The sequence below is a fragment of the Pelodiscus sinensis genome, chromosome 10 (genome assembly GCF_049634645.1).
Source record: "Pelodiscus sinensis isolate JC-2024 chromosome 10, ASM4963464v1, whole genome shotgun sequence".
In the NCBI taxonomy this organism is placed as follows: domain Eukaryota; kingdom Metazoa; phylum Chordata; order Testudines; family Trionychidae; genus Pelodiscus; species Pelodiscus sinensis.
In genome coordinates, this window is record NC_134720.1 from 54480911 (window position 1) to 54497495 (window position 16585).

General features: G+C 43.4%; 1 protein-coding gene across 4 annotated transcripts in view; it reads left to right on the plus strand.

Annotated features, from left to right (window-relative positions):
• The window catches only part of OPA1 (OPA1 mitochondrial dynamin like GTPase), an 87995-nt gene that overhangs the window by 65798 nt on the left and 5612 nt on the right, over nt 1-16585 (plus strand). For all 4 annotated transcript variants that reach the window (XM_075938291.1, XM_075938293.1, XM_075938292.1 and 1 more), the window contains one exon: nt 13965-14042. In XM_075938291.1, coding sequence (XP_075794406.1) covers nt 13965-14029 — 65 coding nt within the window. In that variant the 3' untranslated portion in view covers nt 14030-14042. The remainder of the gene's footprint in view (nt 1-13964; nt 14043-16585) is intronic.

Here is a 16585-nt window from a genome sequence, read left to right on the forward strand (position 1 = left end):
TTTTCCTTTGTCGTAGCTACATGGCCAAGTTCTTAGCCATGGCTGGACTGTAAAGTTTGGCTTTACAAAGTAATTTCAGTAAGTAGCTGCTATTATAAACAAAAAATAATCTTGCAAATCATTTGGAAAATAAGCCACAGAACAGTTCATGAGGCCTTTTTCACTTCTGAAGATACATAAGAGACTATAGATGTAGCTTGTAATAGCACTTCGCACTGTGGGAGCCATCAATACAGACATAAAGGTCTGGCCCCATTGAAGTCCCTGGGACTTTGCTTTTGACTTTGGTAGTGCCGAAGTTTCACCAGGGTTTCTCCTCCAAGAAACTTAATCTAGATCTCAGGCTGTCCTTTCTTTTGAAGAGCTTAACGATGAATGCTGAAAGAAAAAACAAAAACGCTTGTCTTAAAAATCCAGTTTCTGCATAGTACATGGCATGTAAGAATTGTTTAATATGAAAAGCATCTTTCTGCTGTTCTGTGTGCCATTCACTGTGTTCCCTTATAATTCCGGTAATTTAACAACAAACAAACCCTAAAACAGGAACAAAACCCCATGCAGCTCAGATTTGTGGTGTGGGGGTTGGCAGGAAACACAGTTGGAAGGGGAGGGATCAGCAGCAAATGATGGACACCTGATTCTGAAATGACATTGTGTGACTGTGGAGGGGTCAATCCCCAAGTAGTTTTATCAGCGCATGAGGCATTTACACCTGTGCAGGTGTCACAGACGAGTCAAGACTTCTTCCTACACAAAGACCTATTGAATCAGACGAAGGTTTTAAACGTGCGCACACAAAATTTCTTACCTCAGGGCTATTTTCTTAAATTCTGTCATAATTCTAAAATACAATCTGGATGCACTGAATTAGCTGTTGTTTGTTTTCTTCTTAAGATCAAAGATAATTAATACTTCAAAACACTTTTCTGCTGTTTAATTGCCTATTGAAGTCATTGTATTAAATTGTTTCCTGTGTTGTGAATTTATCAGAATTGGATTCAAGCCTCAGTGTGAATGTAACAACCTATCAGCCAACTGCCATCTAAATTCCTAATCTTTGTCCAGTTTCTCACCAGATTAGCCTGATAATTAAAATACTGAGGTTTTAGTGGAGCCAGGTTTTGAAGTGTATGGATTATAGATGACCATTTGCTAGATTCCATTCAAGTAAGGGTGTTCCTGGAGTCTGTTGGGATGTCTCTTTACAGTGAAGTGTGGTTAAAAACACACCTCAGTTTAGTTACATTAAGTGTAGCTGGGGGCCAGAATCCATTAGCAATAATTGGGGGGCAGCTATAGCATAATACTGCATGGTGTGGCATCTCCATCACTGGAGATATTTAAGAGCAGCTTGGATAGGCTTTTGTCAGGGATGGTCACTCTAGACAGTGCTTGGTCCTGCCATGAGGACAGGAATCTGGGCTTGATGACCTCTCAAGGTTCCTTCCAGTTCTGGTGTGTTGTGATTCTGTGGTGACATTATTTTCTACATTGCTATGAGCTGCGGAATGAAAATGTTGCATGAAACTAACTTTATAGTGTGGTGCCAAGTAGGGATGTAAAATCCCATTTAATCTAGAGATGTAAGAATGATAAGCAAAAGCTTATCGGTTAATGCTATAGACTTCAGGCATTTCCCTCCCCCTGCAACACCAGTACGTTTTTTGGCAGGCTGGCCAGCAGCCCAGCTCAGTCCTGGCTTACAATGGATTCAGGATCTACCTCTACTGTGGCTCTGCATTTAAAGTGTATTAGGAGCAGGGCATTCAGACAGCCCAGTTCAGTTCTGGCTCACACTGGGGCCGGGACCTACTCCCGCTGCAGCTCTGCATTTAAAGTCCAGCTCAGTTCCAGCTCACGCTGGGTGCAGGAGCTCAATTTCCCCTTCCGCCCCCCCCCCCCCCCGGCCCCCCCCCCCGCCCCAGGCAGGGGCTGCTGCCACCCCGCGCTGCTGCCTCTTTATCAGAAGAAGCAGCACAGGGTGACAGGCAGCTGGTCCACAAAGGGAGCTGATTTTTAAACTGGCTCCCCTCATAGATCAGCTCCCACCTGGCACCGTGTTCTACTGCCTCTGATGCAGAGGCAGCAGCACGGAGTGGCAGGGGCTCCTTGAGAGTGAGGCCAGAGCGCACTGGCTGCCTGTCCCAACCCCGGGACTGTAGAATAGTCGAGTAACCAATAAGAATTCATGCCCACAGCAGGCAGAGGGCTACTCCGCAAGCTAACCATTCGCCTCCCTCCCGGCTATCCTGTATTTGTATTTCACTCCTCTGGGATGACTACAAGGTTTCTAATGACCTTTTCCTGGACTGAGCTTATAATCTATCCTCCACCCTCCTCTGCCATACTGCTGGTCATACACGTTCCTTAAAGTCTTGTCCTCCATTTGCTCTAGATTCTCTTCCTTCGAAATCGGATCTTCCTCCTTTTAAACGTAAGGACCGATAGAACTCTCGACTGGTCACACCCATGGGCGAGGGGTAGTCTCTCAAGGTGGAAGGCTCAAATCGCTAGGGCAAAACCGACACCTTAAACTCTCCCTGGAAACCAACAAGTAACCAGTTTGCAGTGCAGCGGCCCGGCGGCTATTTTTATTTCATATTGGTGCTTACAATGTTAGTTGCCAACAATATGTTTGGATCTGCAAGACAAAGTTTGAAGGATCTCATGCTGTAAGCATTTGCTGTGGGGTCCAAATATAGTCTCTGCCCCAAGAGGGACTCCAGGAGATGGACTTGGACTTGAAAATCCAAAGGCAGGAAGAACATACATGGATCTTTAGAGCTAATTATTGCCATAGAAGGAGTGAGATTTTAGAAGAGATTTGACTGGAGAGAGGATGGTACGTTTACAAATAGTGAGATACACCACTTAACAAAGGGCAGCTTGGGGTATGCACAAGTTTCCTGATGGCCTTAGGGTTTTCTCTTAAGAATCCATTGCTGTAGTCTAATCTTGAGGTGACAAAGGCAAGGATAATAGTATTGAGGCCTGCATCTGAAAATGCTGTAAGTTTCTGAACAGGTGCAGATCAAACAGCAGGCCTGGCTATCTGATCATCTGCAGCAGCTGAGTAACTAAAAAGCCTGTGGATTCAAGTCGGTATATGCCCTCCGTTATGAGACGCTGTTATCTTCCTCAGACCTTCCACTGGTTCCTCCCAACACACCGATATCACCTCAGTCTTTTCTGGATTTGCTCCTTGTTTAGTGCACCCCCAGCTATGCCCCTGTCTCAGTTGAGTGCTCACCTACATCTTTATCTGATAAGGTGGATATGTTAGAGGCAACATGTCGTGCTTCTTCACAACACTCCCCAGGTGCATGCTGAATTGTGGGGAGAGGGTGTGCGTGTGCGGGGCGGGGGAGGAGAGAGAGCGAACACATGTATAGTTTGCACATGCACACTGAATAAGATTATTATCATTGATAATAAAATGTATTCAGCTATTTGTGTTGAGTGTTCCTACTCCAATCTGTTCAGTTATAGTGCAGATAGCTGAATTTACCTAGTCACCGTTGCCTTACTTTTAATTCAATTAATCCCAGCATACGAGCCTGTCTAAAGTATTTTGTGGAAGTGGAGGCATCTTGAATTTACTTAGTTTTGGACAGCTGTGTGAAACAGAAAAAGTAAAGCAGTTGCTGGAGGAATGTGTAGGATTATTTGTGTCAAAGTGCAGATAAGGTAGCTCCTGCTTTGTGTCATGGCAGAAAGGGCTTTAAAGAGCCGCATCCTGTCAAAGAGAGAAGTAATCCTCAAGGGAGAGCATGCATCAATTCGAAACCTCCTCTGGCGGAGCACTGTGGTTTTCTTAACTTCAGAATCCCAGATGGTAAAAATCCAAGTGCTGTGGTTACTTGAAGTTATTGCTGAAGAGCCAGGCGCTAATGTCCAGGTTCAAAACTGGGCCCTTACAAAGTTTAGCACATTCTTCACCAACTAAGCCCATCATTTAAAGTCAGCACAGAAAGATAATGATAAATCAGTGTAGGACTGAAGGTATATCTGCTGCCTATTAATCTTGTCCTAGTCCAGCAATCTACCCTTCGACGCATGGAGTTCTAGTGTTATGTTTACTAAATTTAATCTCCTCCTATGGTTTGCTGCATATTACAAAAATGGAAATATTGGGCACTAGTTTTAAAAAATCTGATCAGTTATATGTACAGATGCCATACACAGCATTAATTGGATTCTCATGTACAAATAATAGTGTTTGTAGAAATGCAAAGTTATTGCAGGTAGCTGAATTAAAGGGTCAGCTTTTCCTTTCAACCACTATTGAGCTGTGAAATATATCAATCAAACCCCCAAAGTCCTAAGAAACTACGGTCATCAGTGTGTCTTTACCAGGCTATTCGGTATTGTGGTGGTGATTTTTTTCATCTAGTTTCCAAAATGGAGGGCAGTATAAAACGAAAGAAGGAAGTATAGTAATTAATATGACAATAACAGCAAAAAAGAAAATGAAGAATAAGGTAACATCTTGTCTTTCAGAACAGGAACACTTAAGCAATTACTCTGTATTCCTGGCCGGAAGAGAGGAACCATGATGTCTATCTTATCTCTAAACATTTTTCTAGTTAGAAAATGTCTGAAATTATGTTTTAATGATGTAGTTAACATAAATGTCGTAGTAGATGGACTTCACTGGTTTGTTATCCAAGTAACTATTGAGTACAATCGTCCTTTGGTTTGAGGACCCCAATGTATCAATTTCTTTAAAAGGATTTATATTCACATTGCTGTACTGGTTTTACCCAGATAATCGCCTTTAGTAATAAGGTTAGTCTCATAAGACTTCTGTGCATCAGCTGAAGGAATTTAAACTTTATATGTATTTGGATGAGTCATGACATAGTGTTCATGGTCTGCTTTTAGTTGGTTTTTCATTTACTTGCTCTGTAGTTAATGGACACATTTTCTGCTACAGGGAATGAAAATGATCGTTTTCTTTCCACAGTTGTAGTGCTGATTCAAGCCATAGGTTCTTGGTCACTGTCTTAATGATGACTGGTAGGCACCCAGATAGTAATGTGACTAATGGACTAATGTCCATTCGGTTTCATTTTTGGCAATGTTAATTGGAAATCCTGTGCTTAATGAAAATTTTGAAACCTGTGGTAGGCTCTGAGAACTGTTTATGGTTGTGCTGTGGCATTAATTAACCTCCCTTTTATAGGATAGGGGATCTGACACGTGACATGTTCACAGAAACATGACTAGTGTCAGGACAAAAGTCTCAGTAGTTGTCATTTTCACCTCAGCCAAGCTACCTTGGCTTTTCTGCTGTGCTCCTGTGCTGTCAAACGGCATGATAACTTCATGTTTGCCAGTCTGTGGAGCCCTGGGGACAGCCTGAGGCATACAGCCAGCTTCTGTTCTCTTTAATTGGGGAGGGTAAAGTGTCTTGCTGAAACAGTTTCATTAGCCGAGACGGGCTCGTGTGCAGACCTCGGGCCAGTGTGGGTCAAGACGTTGATTAATTAGTAGCCTACGCTTTCGTCAGAACAATGCACAATTCATGTTTTATGCTGGTCTTTTTTTTTTTCTAAAAGCTTTTTAGCAATGTTAAAACAAGCACTGAGTGCTTGGTAAAAGTAGCTTTCATGTCTTCAAATAAGCTGGCTTTGCCCTGTCCCCTCGGATGAAGCAACGGTGGGTCTTAAGTGGCAGTTGATAACTTCTTTGAAATGTGATTTGAGGACAAAGTATCATTAATGCCAGTAACTAAATTGACATGAATGATGGTGATTATACATTGTCTATCCAGACTGTTCCTAGTATCCATTTCTTGCCGTGTTTGACCTAGTGTCATGGTTCTGGCTTATAGTGTGTTAGCCATACAAGCTGAGGTAGCTAAATTTCCTTTGGCTGAATCCTCCTCTAAAACAGGAAAGAGTGAGACATTCTTTCTGGTGGGGGAGCAGGGTCCCCTGATTTTTCCTGTTGTGCACTAGTTTAACAAAGTACTTGGTCGGTTCACCAGCAGGAGGTCAGAGAGAAGCTCATGTCCACTCTTGAAACTTTGGTTATATTTGGGTAGCTATAAAAATGGATGTGCTAAATATTTGGTTTTTGTTTTAGGGCGGAGAGATAGTATCTCTCAGATGATGCTATCCACTGAAAATACGTTATAAAAGCATCTCACATAGGCTCTCAGCCATTCAGAACACCTCCTTCCTCCACGAGGAATATCCAGATTCTTGTAGCACCCAAAAATGAGCCACCTACTTGCAAGGGCTAGAAAGGTGCCTTAGTGCCACTATGATTAAATTCTGTCAGGAGCTTTGGGATCTGGCTAGTAAAACATATTAGTGCTATTTTTATCTGTCTAGCTATGTGAAGTCTTATTTTCAAATGTGCTTAATGCTTTTGTGTCTTGATTAGCCAGTGGCAATGAATATACTTCAAAGTTCAAAATGTGCAGAAAGTATTATTTAAGTCTTGCCATATATTTGAATCAGTTGCATGGTGCAGTAGATTTGAGAAGCACTCTGATAACAATGAAAGTTGTTTTTTTTCCAATGTAACATCATTCGACTTTGGCTTTGTTCATTCGACTCTGGCTACCAGTAACAAAGTGGTACACTAACTTTTCTGCAAGCTTGCATTTTAAGGCTGTGTGCTTTTAATGATTCATGGATTTACTGTATGAACTATTATAAATGCCATTTAAACTTCTCCGGTACTGCAGTGCTTTTATTACACTGAGCTAATTGTTTAAGAATCATTCACATGATTCATCCTCCTGTTCTGTCTTTTTAAAAACTTTCAGCCACTGAAGGGCTTTTGACAAACCAATATTTATAACAGTTTGACAGCAGGATGAGGAACAGCATTTGTCTTTGTATCAGCTTGAAGAAAGGGCCTTTCCAGCACCCAGCCATGCAGTTACAATCTTGACCTCTTTCTTATGCTGGGAACATACATACAGCAGACAAGCAGCACCACCCATGTGTTTTCTTGACCCATTGACTGTCCATTCACTTCCCATCTGTTTTGCAGTCTTAAAGGAACAGAGGGGGCCCTCTTCTTATAAATCTGTCTTTGCAGGTGATTAATGATGTTCTGTCTCTTTAAGAGCTGCCTGGGTGGTTTTTCTTTTTTCTTAGTTTTGGCGTTCCTGACATGTCCAGAGGAAAATATGGTATGTGAACAAGAGGAAACTGGCAAAAAATGTGATGAGCAATTTCAGAGTTTAAAAAAAAACAGACAGCAGGACATGACCCTGCAATGATCAGTAAATTATAGCACCTCTTAGCCTTTTGAGGTGGGAGAAAGCATGTTGATGCAAGTTTTACAACTTGTGGATATAGGGGATGTTTTGGGATTTGACTTTTGGACAGTCTTTAGCATGCTGCCCCCACCTTGTTTTAGCAAGAACTGGAGTTGTCTTTGGTCCTATAGAATATGGAGGAACATGGCACAAAGGGCTGAACCAAGAAGAGATTATTTCACTTCGACCCTTTTATTTTTGTTCTGTGTGGTTTTGTTTATGTAACTGGGATGATGGGCTAGTTAGCCATAAGTTAAAATTCCATTTCCTTCAGTGGACTGGGAATCTTTGTTACCAGTTATGAAGTGTGTCATGCGGGGCATTCTAGTGAAATCTGACCATGGACTGGAATTTCTGCTTACTGAAGGAAAGATGGTGTGTTCACAAGAGCAAATCAAAGATTTTTTCTAAAGGAACTGTCACACACTAATTTCTCGTGTAGAAAGAATTCAGGGAACGGAATGGAGAAAATGGACTTGAGGAAGGATTTAAAAGAACTAAAGTAAGCGCCAGATAAAAGGACAGATCAAAACCTGTGAATATCAGAAAGGTGTAAACACACAAAAAGCAGAGGAATTATTTAACAAAGAGAGAGAACCCATAGCTACGGGGGTGATGTACTACCCCCAGTCTACTAGCATCTTCCAGCAAAGTTAATCATACAGGTTGAATCTCTCTAGTCCAGCACTCTCTGGATCTGACAGGTACCAAACCAGAGAATTTGCCACACCACGGGACTTCAGTATTGTCTTACCAGCAGCATTACCAGCACATCCACTGCTTACTGGGCTCTTAGAAGACATTTAGGAGTAAATTAGAGCTAAATGACAGCACAGAGCACTTAGAGCCAGGATTGGTGGCTCTAAACCAATTGTATGGGGCCATGGGAAACTTAGCCACTCTCATATGAATGGACATCCAGCTAATTAAAATCATGTCAGGCCAGAGAATGCCGGGCTGGAGAGGTTCCACCTGTAGAAGAGAGATCTATTGTCGAGGAGTTTATATTCTCAGACCCTAATCTTGCAGTTAAATATCTATAAATGGGCTCCATTGATTTTGGTGACGCCCTGTGCAGATCAGACTGTACAATGAAATCTTGAATGATAGGCTGACAGATAAGTGAGGATGCAAGAAACAGCAAAAGGGAAGGAGGGCAATGAAGCACAAGGGTCACAGGCCTGCCTGCCTTTTATGGTCACTGCTTTGAGGCACGCTTATGTCATGGCTGTGCAAAGATTTCCTCCTCTTTTTAAAGTATAAACTTTATAGGTGGTAGTTTGATGCTGAGCAAAAGTTTCAGGCTGAAAAGCAGCAGAAACGTTCGACAGAGGCGTGTTGGTCTGAGGAATAGATTCCTACAGAGTGTTGGCTGCCCCATTTTCTTGAGTTGTTTCAAAGCAGCCAGGTTGCATCTCTGCATTTAGGTGTGGAGAATTTCTAGCCTCTGAGGAAACTTACACACCATGGTTTTTCAGTCACAAGAGAAATGTTTGACGCCGGAAAACTAAATATCTCTCTTAAAAATAGTTATTTGATTATAAAGCTGATTATTTTTCTTTCTCGGACTGCAGTATATGCAATGTTTAAGTGCAGGTTTGAAACATTACTCATGTTTCTTTTAGCTATATTGTTTTGGTTATTCCCCCAACTCATCAGCTTTTCTTGGAAAGTAACTGGCCTCGATTTTTAACAGCACAGCTCTTGCACTCAGTTGCATGCTTGTACTGGTGAGGCCTGTTAACAATGTAGCTATACGCTGGGACCAGTAAGTAGACTGTCTTTATAGGACTGAATATTTTGCAGCTTTTTTCTCCTTTTTAAATTGATGTTAACAGCAAAAGTAAACCTTATCTAAGGCTGGGTCTTTCTGTATTCACTATGTATTCAAATCCTAATTACAGATCAATTAGTCTGGGTTTGAGCCTTTTAGAGTCAGGATCAGAGGATTAATGAAAAGAAAATGAGTGGGCAGCGGTATCATTTCATGTGGAGATAAAGAGGGAACAAACATGAATGGGTCTCTTGAGCCGTTTGAATAAAGAATTTCTTCATTCTGTGTCAGTGGAGGTTTATCGGATATTGGGAAAGGATTATGGGAATATTCATGACCAGATCAGGAGACATAATGAATTGATGTATGGAAGAGCTCATCTTTTAGGTAAACATCGGGTAAATGGAAAGTACAATGAGCATTCATTGCTTGTAGGCCTGTGCATGTCATTGTTCCAAAGTTAGAACCAAGGGGTTTCTTCTCATTTTCCGGCACTGGTTTCACTTACCCCACCTGTTGAACAGTGATAGAAATGTAAGAATCATGCATTCATAACGCCAAAATCTGTTTTGACGTGATTAGAGTTGTGAGCAATGGTCTAAATACAAACATGTGAAGTAAATTATAGCAGCAGTATAGCACTTAGAAGCCTGATGTGACATTGGAGCATTGGGCAGTCACTCTGGAGAAAGTTCAGTGTGTTAGAAACAGGAATGCTCGTTAGCAGGTTTAGTTTATCTTGTAGTCAGAGGATAAAAATTAATTATTTGTATTTAGATGACTACAATATTGCTACATAAATATCCTTTGTATGTCTTAGCCATCTCCTTAATGCGTATTCATGTGAAGAGGTGTCATGGTTTGAAACCCATGGAGGCGTTTGGTTTTTTTGGAAAGTATTAATTTGCAATATAAAATGTATTGACATTGTCCTGCTTAATTAGAGATGGGCTCAAACCAAGAAGCTTGGATCTAGAACTGGAGCAGGACCCCTCCAAAATGGGGTGTGTTGGGGGAAGCGGCAGTGTTAATCTCTCTCGCAGCAAAGCATGCTCAAGCCAGAAGCCAGCTTCAGGTAGTTAATATATAATGTTTCTGTTTGGCCAGTTAGCCTTACTGTCCTGTCGTTTGAATGTAAATGATATGAAGTAATGACATACTTACCAACTCAGTCACGGCACCTTGCTGCTCATTAAAATAAGGATCTCTGAGGATTTAAAATGACCGTCTTACTGGCCACAGTTGTGTAAATATGCTTTCTGCCACGATGCAATGAAAAGCAAACTAAACAGAGCACTATTGCATTGTGCACCTTAGACTGAAATACATTTTGCCTGTTGATTCGTATCTGTTTGTGTGGTAAGCTGTGTTCCTTCAAGGAGTGCAAAGCTTAGTAAGGCTGTATTGCAGCTTCTGGGCAGGCTGTTTGACTGTTTTTTTTAAGAATCTTTTTTCAGAGTGTTAAGTTACTTGAAGACCTCGTAATTATTACAGTTATGGAGTCACTTCAATTCCATGTAGGTATAAAAATGAATAAAAGTGCTTATGATACTGTAGAGACAACTTTAGTTTAGTATGTCTGTTCTCTAGGCGCAAACACAACTGACAACTACAGTCCGGGGAATAAATACTGGCTATCCAGTTACTTTAACATGCCTTGATTGAAAAATTAACGTAGGTATTGCCAGCACAGCCCCTTTTTCCCTAAAGGGTGAACTCATAAATTATGGTTTTGCTGATGCTGTGAATTTCCAGCCCTGGAACACTTCACTAACCAAGGGTTGAGTAGGGAAAATATTTGCATTTAATGCTGTTAAATGTCTGCTTTCAATGGAACTAATAGCTTGATCAATATAAAAATCATATTTGAGGAAAGAATGTTGGGCGGAATAAAGCAATCCAAATCAGAAATAATTAATTCAGAATTATTTCTTGCTTTGGGTAGTAATGTATGTTTCAAAATGTTCAAAAAAATTGAGATGCATTTCTCAAACATAATACAAAATTAGTCTTTTAAAGATACCTCTTGTGTCCCCTCTCTCGCGCGCGTTCACGCGCACGCACACACACACCCCTCTCTACTTCTTCTTTTGCACCAGGGCTTTTCTGGTGTCCATAGGACTTGTGCCATTAACTCTAATGGGGCCAGGAAGTCACCTTCTGTATGTGCAAGAGTAGAAATGCTAACCCCCGGGATACCTGAAAGATTGTTTCAAGCTCCAAGACTGGCTGCCCTGGATAGCACCACTCCTGAGAGATGCCTAGGAATGCACTCAGATTAACCAAACAAACCCGGGTGTCCTTTCCAAGGCAGGACATGAGGATGGGGGAATGGAGAGGAAGCTGCAGTTGAAAAGCAGACATGTCAATATTTAATTCTTAGCTTTGGAAGGCATTCAGACACCACCGGGCTGAACTCTGTATATCGCCTGAAGTCTTCAGTGACGTGCTTTGTAGATGTTTTAGCTCTGTGTAGGGTAGCCATGAACACAAGTCAGCACACACTGTCCTTAAGTTTTCTCTGGCATACACATCCTTCCTTTGCTCCTTGCAATCCCCAGGACCAACTTGGTAAGGAGACAACACTGTGTCTGGCCCTCAAGAGGTTAGTCCAGCCAGAGATCACAGACAGAGCAATGGAAGAGCTTACCCACCAGCTGCCTGTCCACACCTGGCTGTGGACAAGAGTCAAATTTCCATTTCTGCCAGGCTGTTAAAGCACCAGGAAACCCTGACAGAAGGAGGACTGCCTTGTTTCACTGTTTGTTTCAAGGGCCAGCCAAATCATGTTAACAGTCTGGTTCAGCTGCCGATTTTTCCTTTATTAGAGTACATTAATCTTGCTTGTGAAACACGTTAGTGTAAAGCATGAAGATAGTGCCATTGTTCAATGAAACTACTGCTTCCCCTAGCAATCTCCTACAAACACTCCCCTGGTGACCACATTTGGTGCTTCCTCCCAGCTGTGTGCGTATCCTGTTTGGTGACGACTAGGGGGTACTTGGGCTTTTGTAAATGTAATAAGTAGCCATGAAAATGAAGAAACCTACAAATAGAATAGAGCGAGGTGTTTCCCTTATAGCCTCCCGAAAGGGACTCTTGGGCTTGTCCCAGCTGATATTTTTAGTTTGCCAAAACTGGATGTGAGCGTGTGCACACACATTCTGCCTTTTATTAGACTGAATGGTTTGTCAGGGTTATTCGAAGTGCAGCGAGCTACTTCCGCCCTCCCTTCCCATACTGACAAAGGAGTATCTGTCTCAGCACGGCTTTACAAGAAGCAACTTCAAGCAGGGAGGGAAAAGCATGGAGGCTTGTAAATCCCATTCGGGTTTAAAGTCTGTTCTGTCAATCATTGCAGTTTACACCTAACGTATAGATACTACTAGACAATTTACCTGGCATTGCTTGGGGCCTTCAGGGCAGGGGGCTGGCAGTGCAGAGGGGTGCAGGAGTCAGGGCAGGGCCGTGGGGTTGTGGGGAGCTCAGGGCAGGAGGCTGGGGGGGGGGAAGAGAAGGGTGTCAGGGCAAGAGATGGGGGGTGTAGGAGTCAGGGCAGAGGGTGGGGGTGTTCACTGGACAGCAGGGACTGCACGCTTTTCCCACCGGCTCCTCCCTGCGGGCTGCAAGGGCTCTTTCCCCCCCTCCCCTCCCCTCCTGACCTCTTTGAGGCTGGCGGGGGCTCTCTTCCTCTCCCCTGTCTCAGGGTTGGAGGCTCTCTCCCTCCTCTATTGCCCCTACCAGGGTGGAGGGCTCCAACAGGGGCTGTTTCTTGGACAGAGGGGCCCAACTTACCTTTTCTGCTGGCAGCCGGTGGTGGTGTGGCTGTCCCTGGCGGACCCTGCTGGCTCGCTGCCACCAGTGATATGTGATATGGCTCGCTGCCCCTCCCTGAGCACATTATGGAAACCAGTCCTTTTCCTGGGGCTTCCGGTTGTCCTGGCACAACCCAACCCTGACCTTGATTTGGTAGGAGAAGAAACTGCATAGCAAATGTGATGGCCCTAGCTCTTACTGTTCAGGGGGGTTCTTGAACAAATGGACTCAGGCAGACGCGCTCTAAGATACATAGACAGTAAGGCATGTTGTACCAGATCTTTAGTGGGGGAGAGGTGCATAATGAGGGTAGAAAATAAAGGTGGGGGGGGGGGTTGTTTCTTCCTTACATTTCATTGTCAGTAACAGCATATAGTTTTGCCCTGTTAGTGATTTTCCTGATGGGGAAAATGATTCCAGATTTAGAGGTTGTGCAGAATATAATTGACTGCATCCTTTTGGGCAGTGCTGAGATGCAAGGGTCAAGACTAAATACTAACTGAATATTCAACTCAGGTAGAGTTCTTCACTGCAGCCACTACAGGTCTTTTGTACCAGCGTGTTGCATGCTGAGCTCTGATCACTTGAAATTCTATCTAGTACCAGGTCACTAACTTGTAACTGTTTCTTGAATGATTAATGGTGTTTGTGCTGCTAACGTGGCAAATAATATTTGGCTAAAAGAGAGAGAAATTAGTGCACTTCACTTAATGGACAACAATTTCCACCGTGTAACAACAGGCACATTGTAGACTTGATGTGTGAGAATCCGTGGAAATCTAAGCTTTTCAAAACACAGTGATTTCAGTGTCAGATTGCTTTGCTGCATTTTGGAATTATTAAATTAGCATTTATGGAAAAAAGGTGCATACTTGTAAAAGTTCTTTAAAGAAAAAAAACATCCTGAAGAGGTTGTGTATTAATTAATGTCTAATACAGAAACTGCACACAAAGGCATTCAATGCATCACACATCTAAGATAATGCTTGCTTCCAAACTTGGATTTCGTTCTGATTTATAGTTGGGGGGCTATGTAGCTATCCTCAGTCAAATGGCTAGATATGTGAATGGCAATCTTTTTCATCTTTCTAGAAAAAGTTCGGGAAATCCAGGAAAAACTTGAAGTCTTCATTGAAGCCCTCCATCAGGAGAAGTAGATTGATCAAGCAGGTATCACGTTCTCACCATCTCCACACCCAGCAGCCCCTCCCACACGCTGCTGAAGGAATTGCTTCCAGAATATCCATGTTATTTTACAGCTTTCCCTGGCCTCTTTCCAATGGTCAGTGTCAGGATTCACCTTTGACTGCAAGAGAACATGAAGTGTAGTGTAAACACTTTCTCCAGGTTAGAGACACAAGGCGAGGAAGGGGGTAAAATAACTTTTATTGGACCAGCTTCTGTTGGTGACAGAGGTGTACTTTCAAGCCACACAGAGCTGTCTCAGGTCTGGGAAGCAAACACATGATGTGGCAGCTGAATTGAAGGTGGAGCAGATTGCTTAGCAGAAGGAGTTCGCTATATAGTAACAAGCAGTTCAAGGTACCTCTGCAGCCCTGGGACAAAACAAGAGGCTGGTGGGTTGCAGATTGCTGCAGAGAGCCAGGAATGCAGGGTCTGTTTGGTCCATGATTTCCGTGTCTTGCAGAGTTATTAATTGAAACTCCCAGGCTTGTGGCTTGGAAGTGTTCTGCAGGTTTCCTGGGAGGCAGAGGACTGAGAGGTCTGACAGAGTGATCGTTTTGTGGAGAGTGTTCACCCATGGTGACGGTGTTTTTGACTCTTCTCATTTACCTTTGCGAGTTTGTTTGAGAGCACAGGGATTGTCTGGTTTCGCCCACATCGTTGTTACTCGGGACGTAGTGCACTGTATGAAGTACGCCACGTGTTGTGATAGGCATGTGTGTGTCCCCGGAACTTAGATGCGCTGTGGGGGGGTGTTGAGCATGGTGGCAGTTGAGATCTGGCTGCAGGGTTTGCATCTGTTGTTCTGGTAGGGTCTGGTGCTGTTCTGTTTTGGTGCATCCTGTTCTGCGAAGAGCTTGCTTCGGATGATGAGTTTGGGCAGGGTTGTTTGAAGGCCAGATGTGGAGGTTCAGGAAAGATTTTTTTTCAGGCTCAGGTCCACATCAAGCTCAAGTTGTGGTGGTTTGATAGCACCCCTCGTGGGTTCCAGTGTGAGGTGGTAGGTGACAGCTGGGGTGTGAGATTGGAGAGGGGTTTGTTTATGTATTAAAGGAGAGTCTCTTGGGGTATTTGGATGGCTCAGTCCATGATGTAAGCTTGTGTGTGGCATGTCCGTTTTTGGTGAAAGCAGTTTTGAGCATGTTCAGATGTTCATCCTGGACTTACCACAGAATATGCTCTCAAGGGAATCTGAGTGCCTGGCTGTAGATTACAAATTTCTTGGTGAGTTCTGGTGCTTACTGGATCTCTGAAGGTAGCTATGGGGAGCCATGGGTTGTCTGTGGTTTCCATTGTGGAAGCTGACTGTGATGTCCCAGAAGTCAATGCTGGAGCGGGAACATTGGAGAGAGCCTGATGGATGAGTGATGGTGGTTGAGGTTGTGGGAATCTATGAAGGAGTTTAAGCAGTCTGCTTAGAAGATGAGCTATTGAGGCATCTCAGCTATATCATTTGGTTTCATGGTACATTTGTTCAGAAATTCTTCTTCAGGGTGGCCTATGAAGAGTCTAGCATTTTGAGAATCACCCTGGTACCCGGGCTCTGGACAAAGTTTGTTACTGAATGTAAAATTGTTATCGGTGAGGATGATCATGGTATGGTGTTTGGGGTGAAGATCTGGGGACTGTCCATTGTCTTGTCAATATTGGAGGTGTGTAGTGATGTCAGTCTGAGGGTTGTTGGTGTGTAGGGCAGTGACACCCCTGGTGGTGAGGATGGTGTGCCAAAGGAGACTGTTTATGGTGTGGTGTTTGTCAAGGAGTTCACTGGTACCTTGGAGAATCGCCAGAGCCAGTGCAGCTTTTGAAAGACTTCAACCTAATGTTTGGAATCGAAGAGGCATTAAGACTGAGACCAAGCTAAAAGTCTACTCGGCGGTCGTCTTGCCCACCCTCCTCTATGCTTGTGAGACCTGGACTGTATATAGTCGGCATGCGAAAAAGCTGAATCACTTCCACCTGAACTGTCTACGGAAACTGCTGCAGATAAGATGGCAGTACAAAGTTCCAGATACTGATGTTCTTCTACAGGCTAATATGACAAGCATTCACACCATGCTTTGCAAGGCACAACTCAGATGGACTGGCCATGTTGTGCGCATGTCTGATGATCGATTGCCCAAGAAGATGCTCTATGGTGAATTAGAACACGGCAAGCGATCTCTTAGAGGTCAAAAGAAGAGATTCAAAGACACCCTTAAGGCCTCCCTTAAGAACTGTAACATGGATCCTGGAAATTGGGAGAGTATTGCTGATGATCGTTCCGCCTGGCACAGACGAATACATGATGGTGCAATAGCCCACGAACAAAAGAGACTGCGTTATGCTGCAGAGAAACGTCTTCTTCGCAAGTCCAGGACAGGTATCTTCTCTTCCTCCGGTCGGCAGTCCGATCTTTCATGTCCCCACTGTAACCGTCAATTTCGGGCTCGGATTGGACTAATCAGCCATCTCTGAACCCACCCCCAACTAAACTGATGACACTGGGTGGTCCTCATCGACCTCGATGGACGAACACACACACCTTG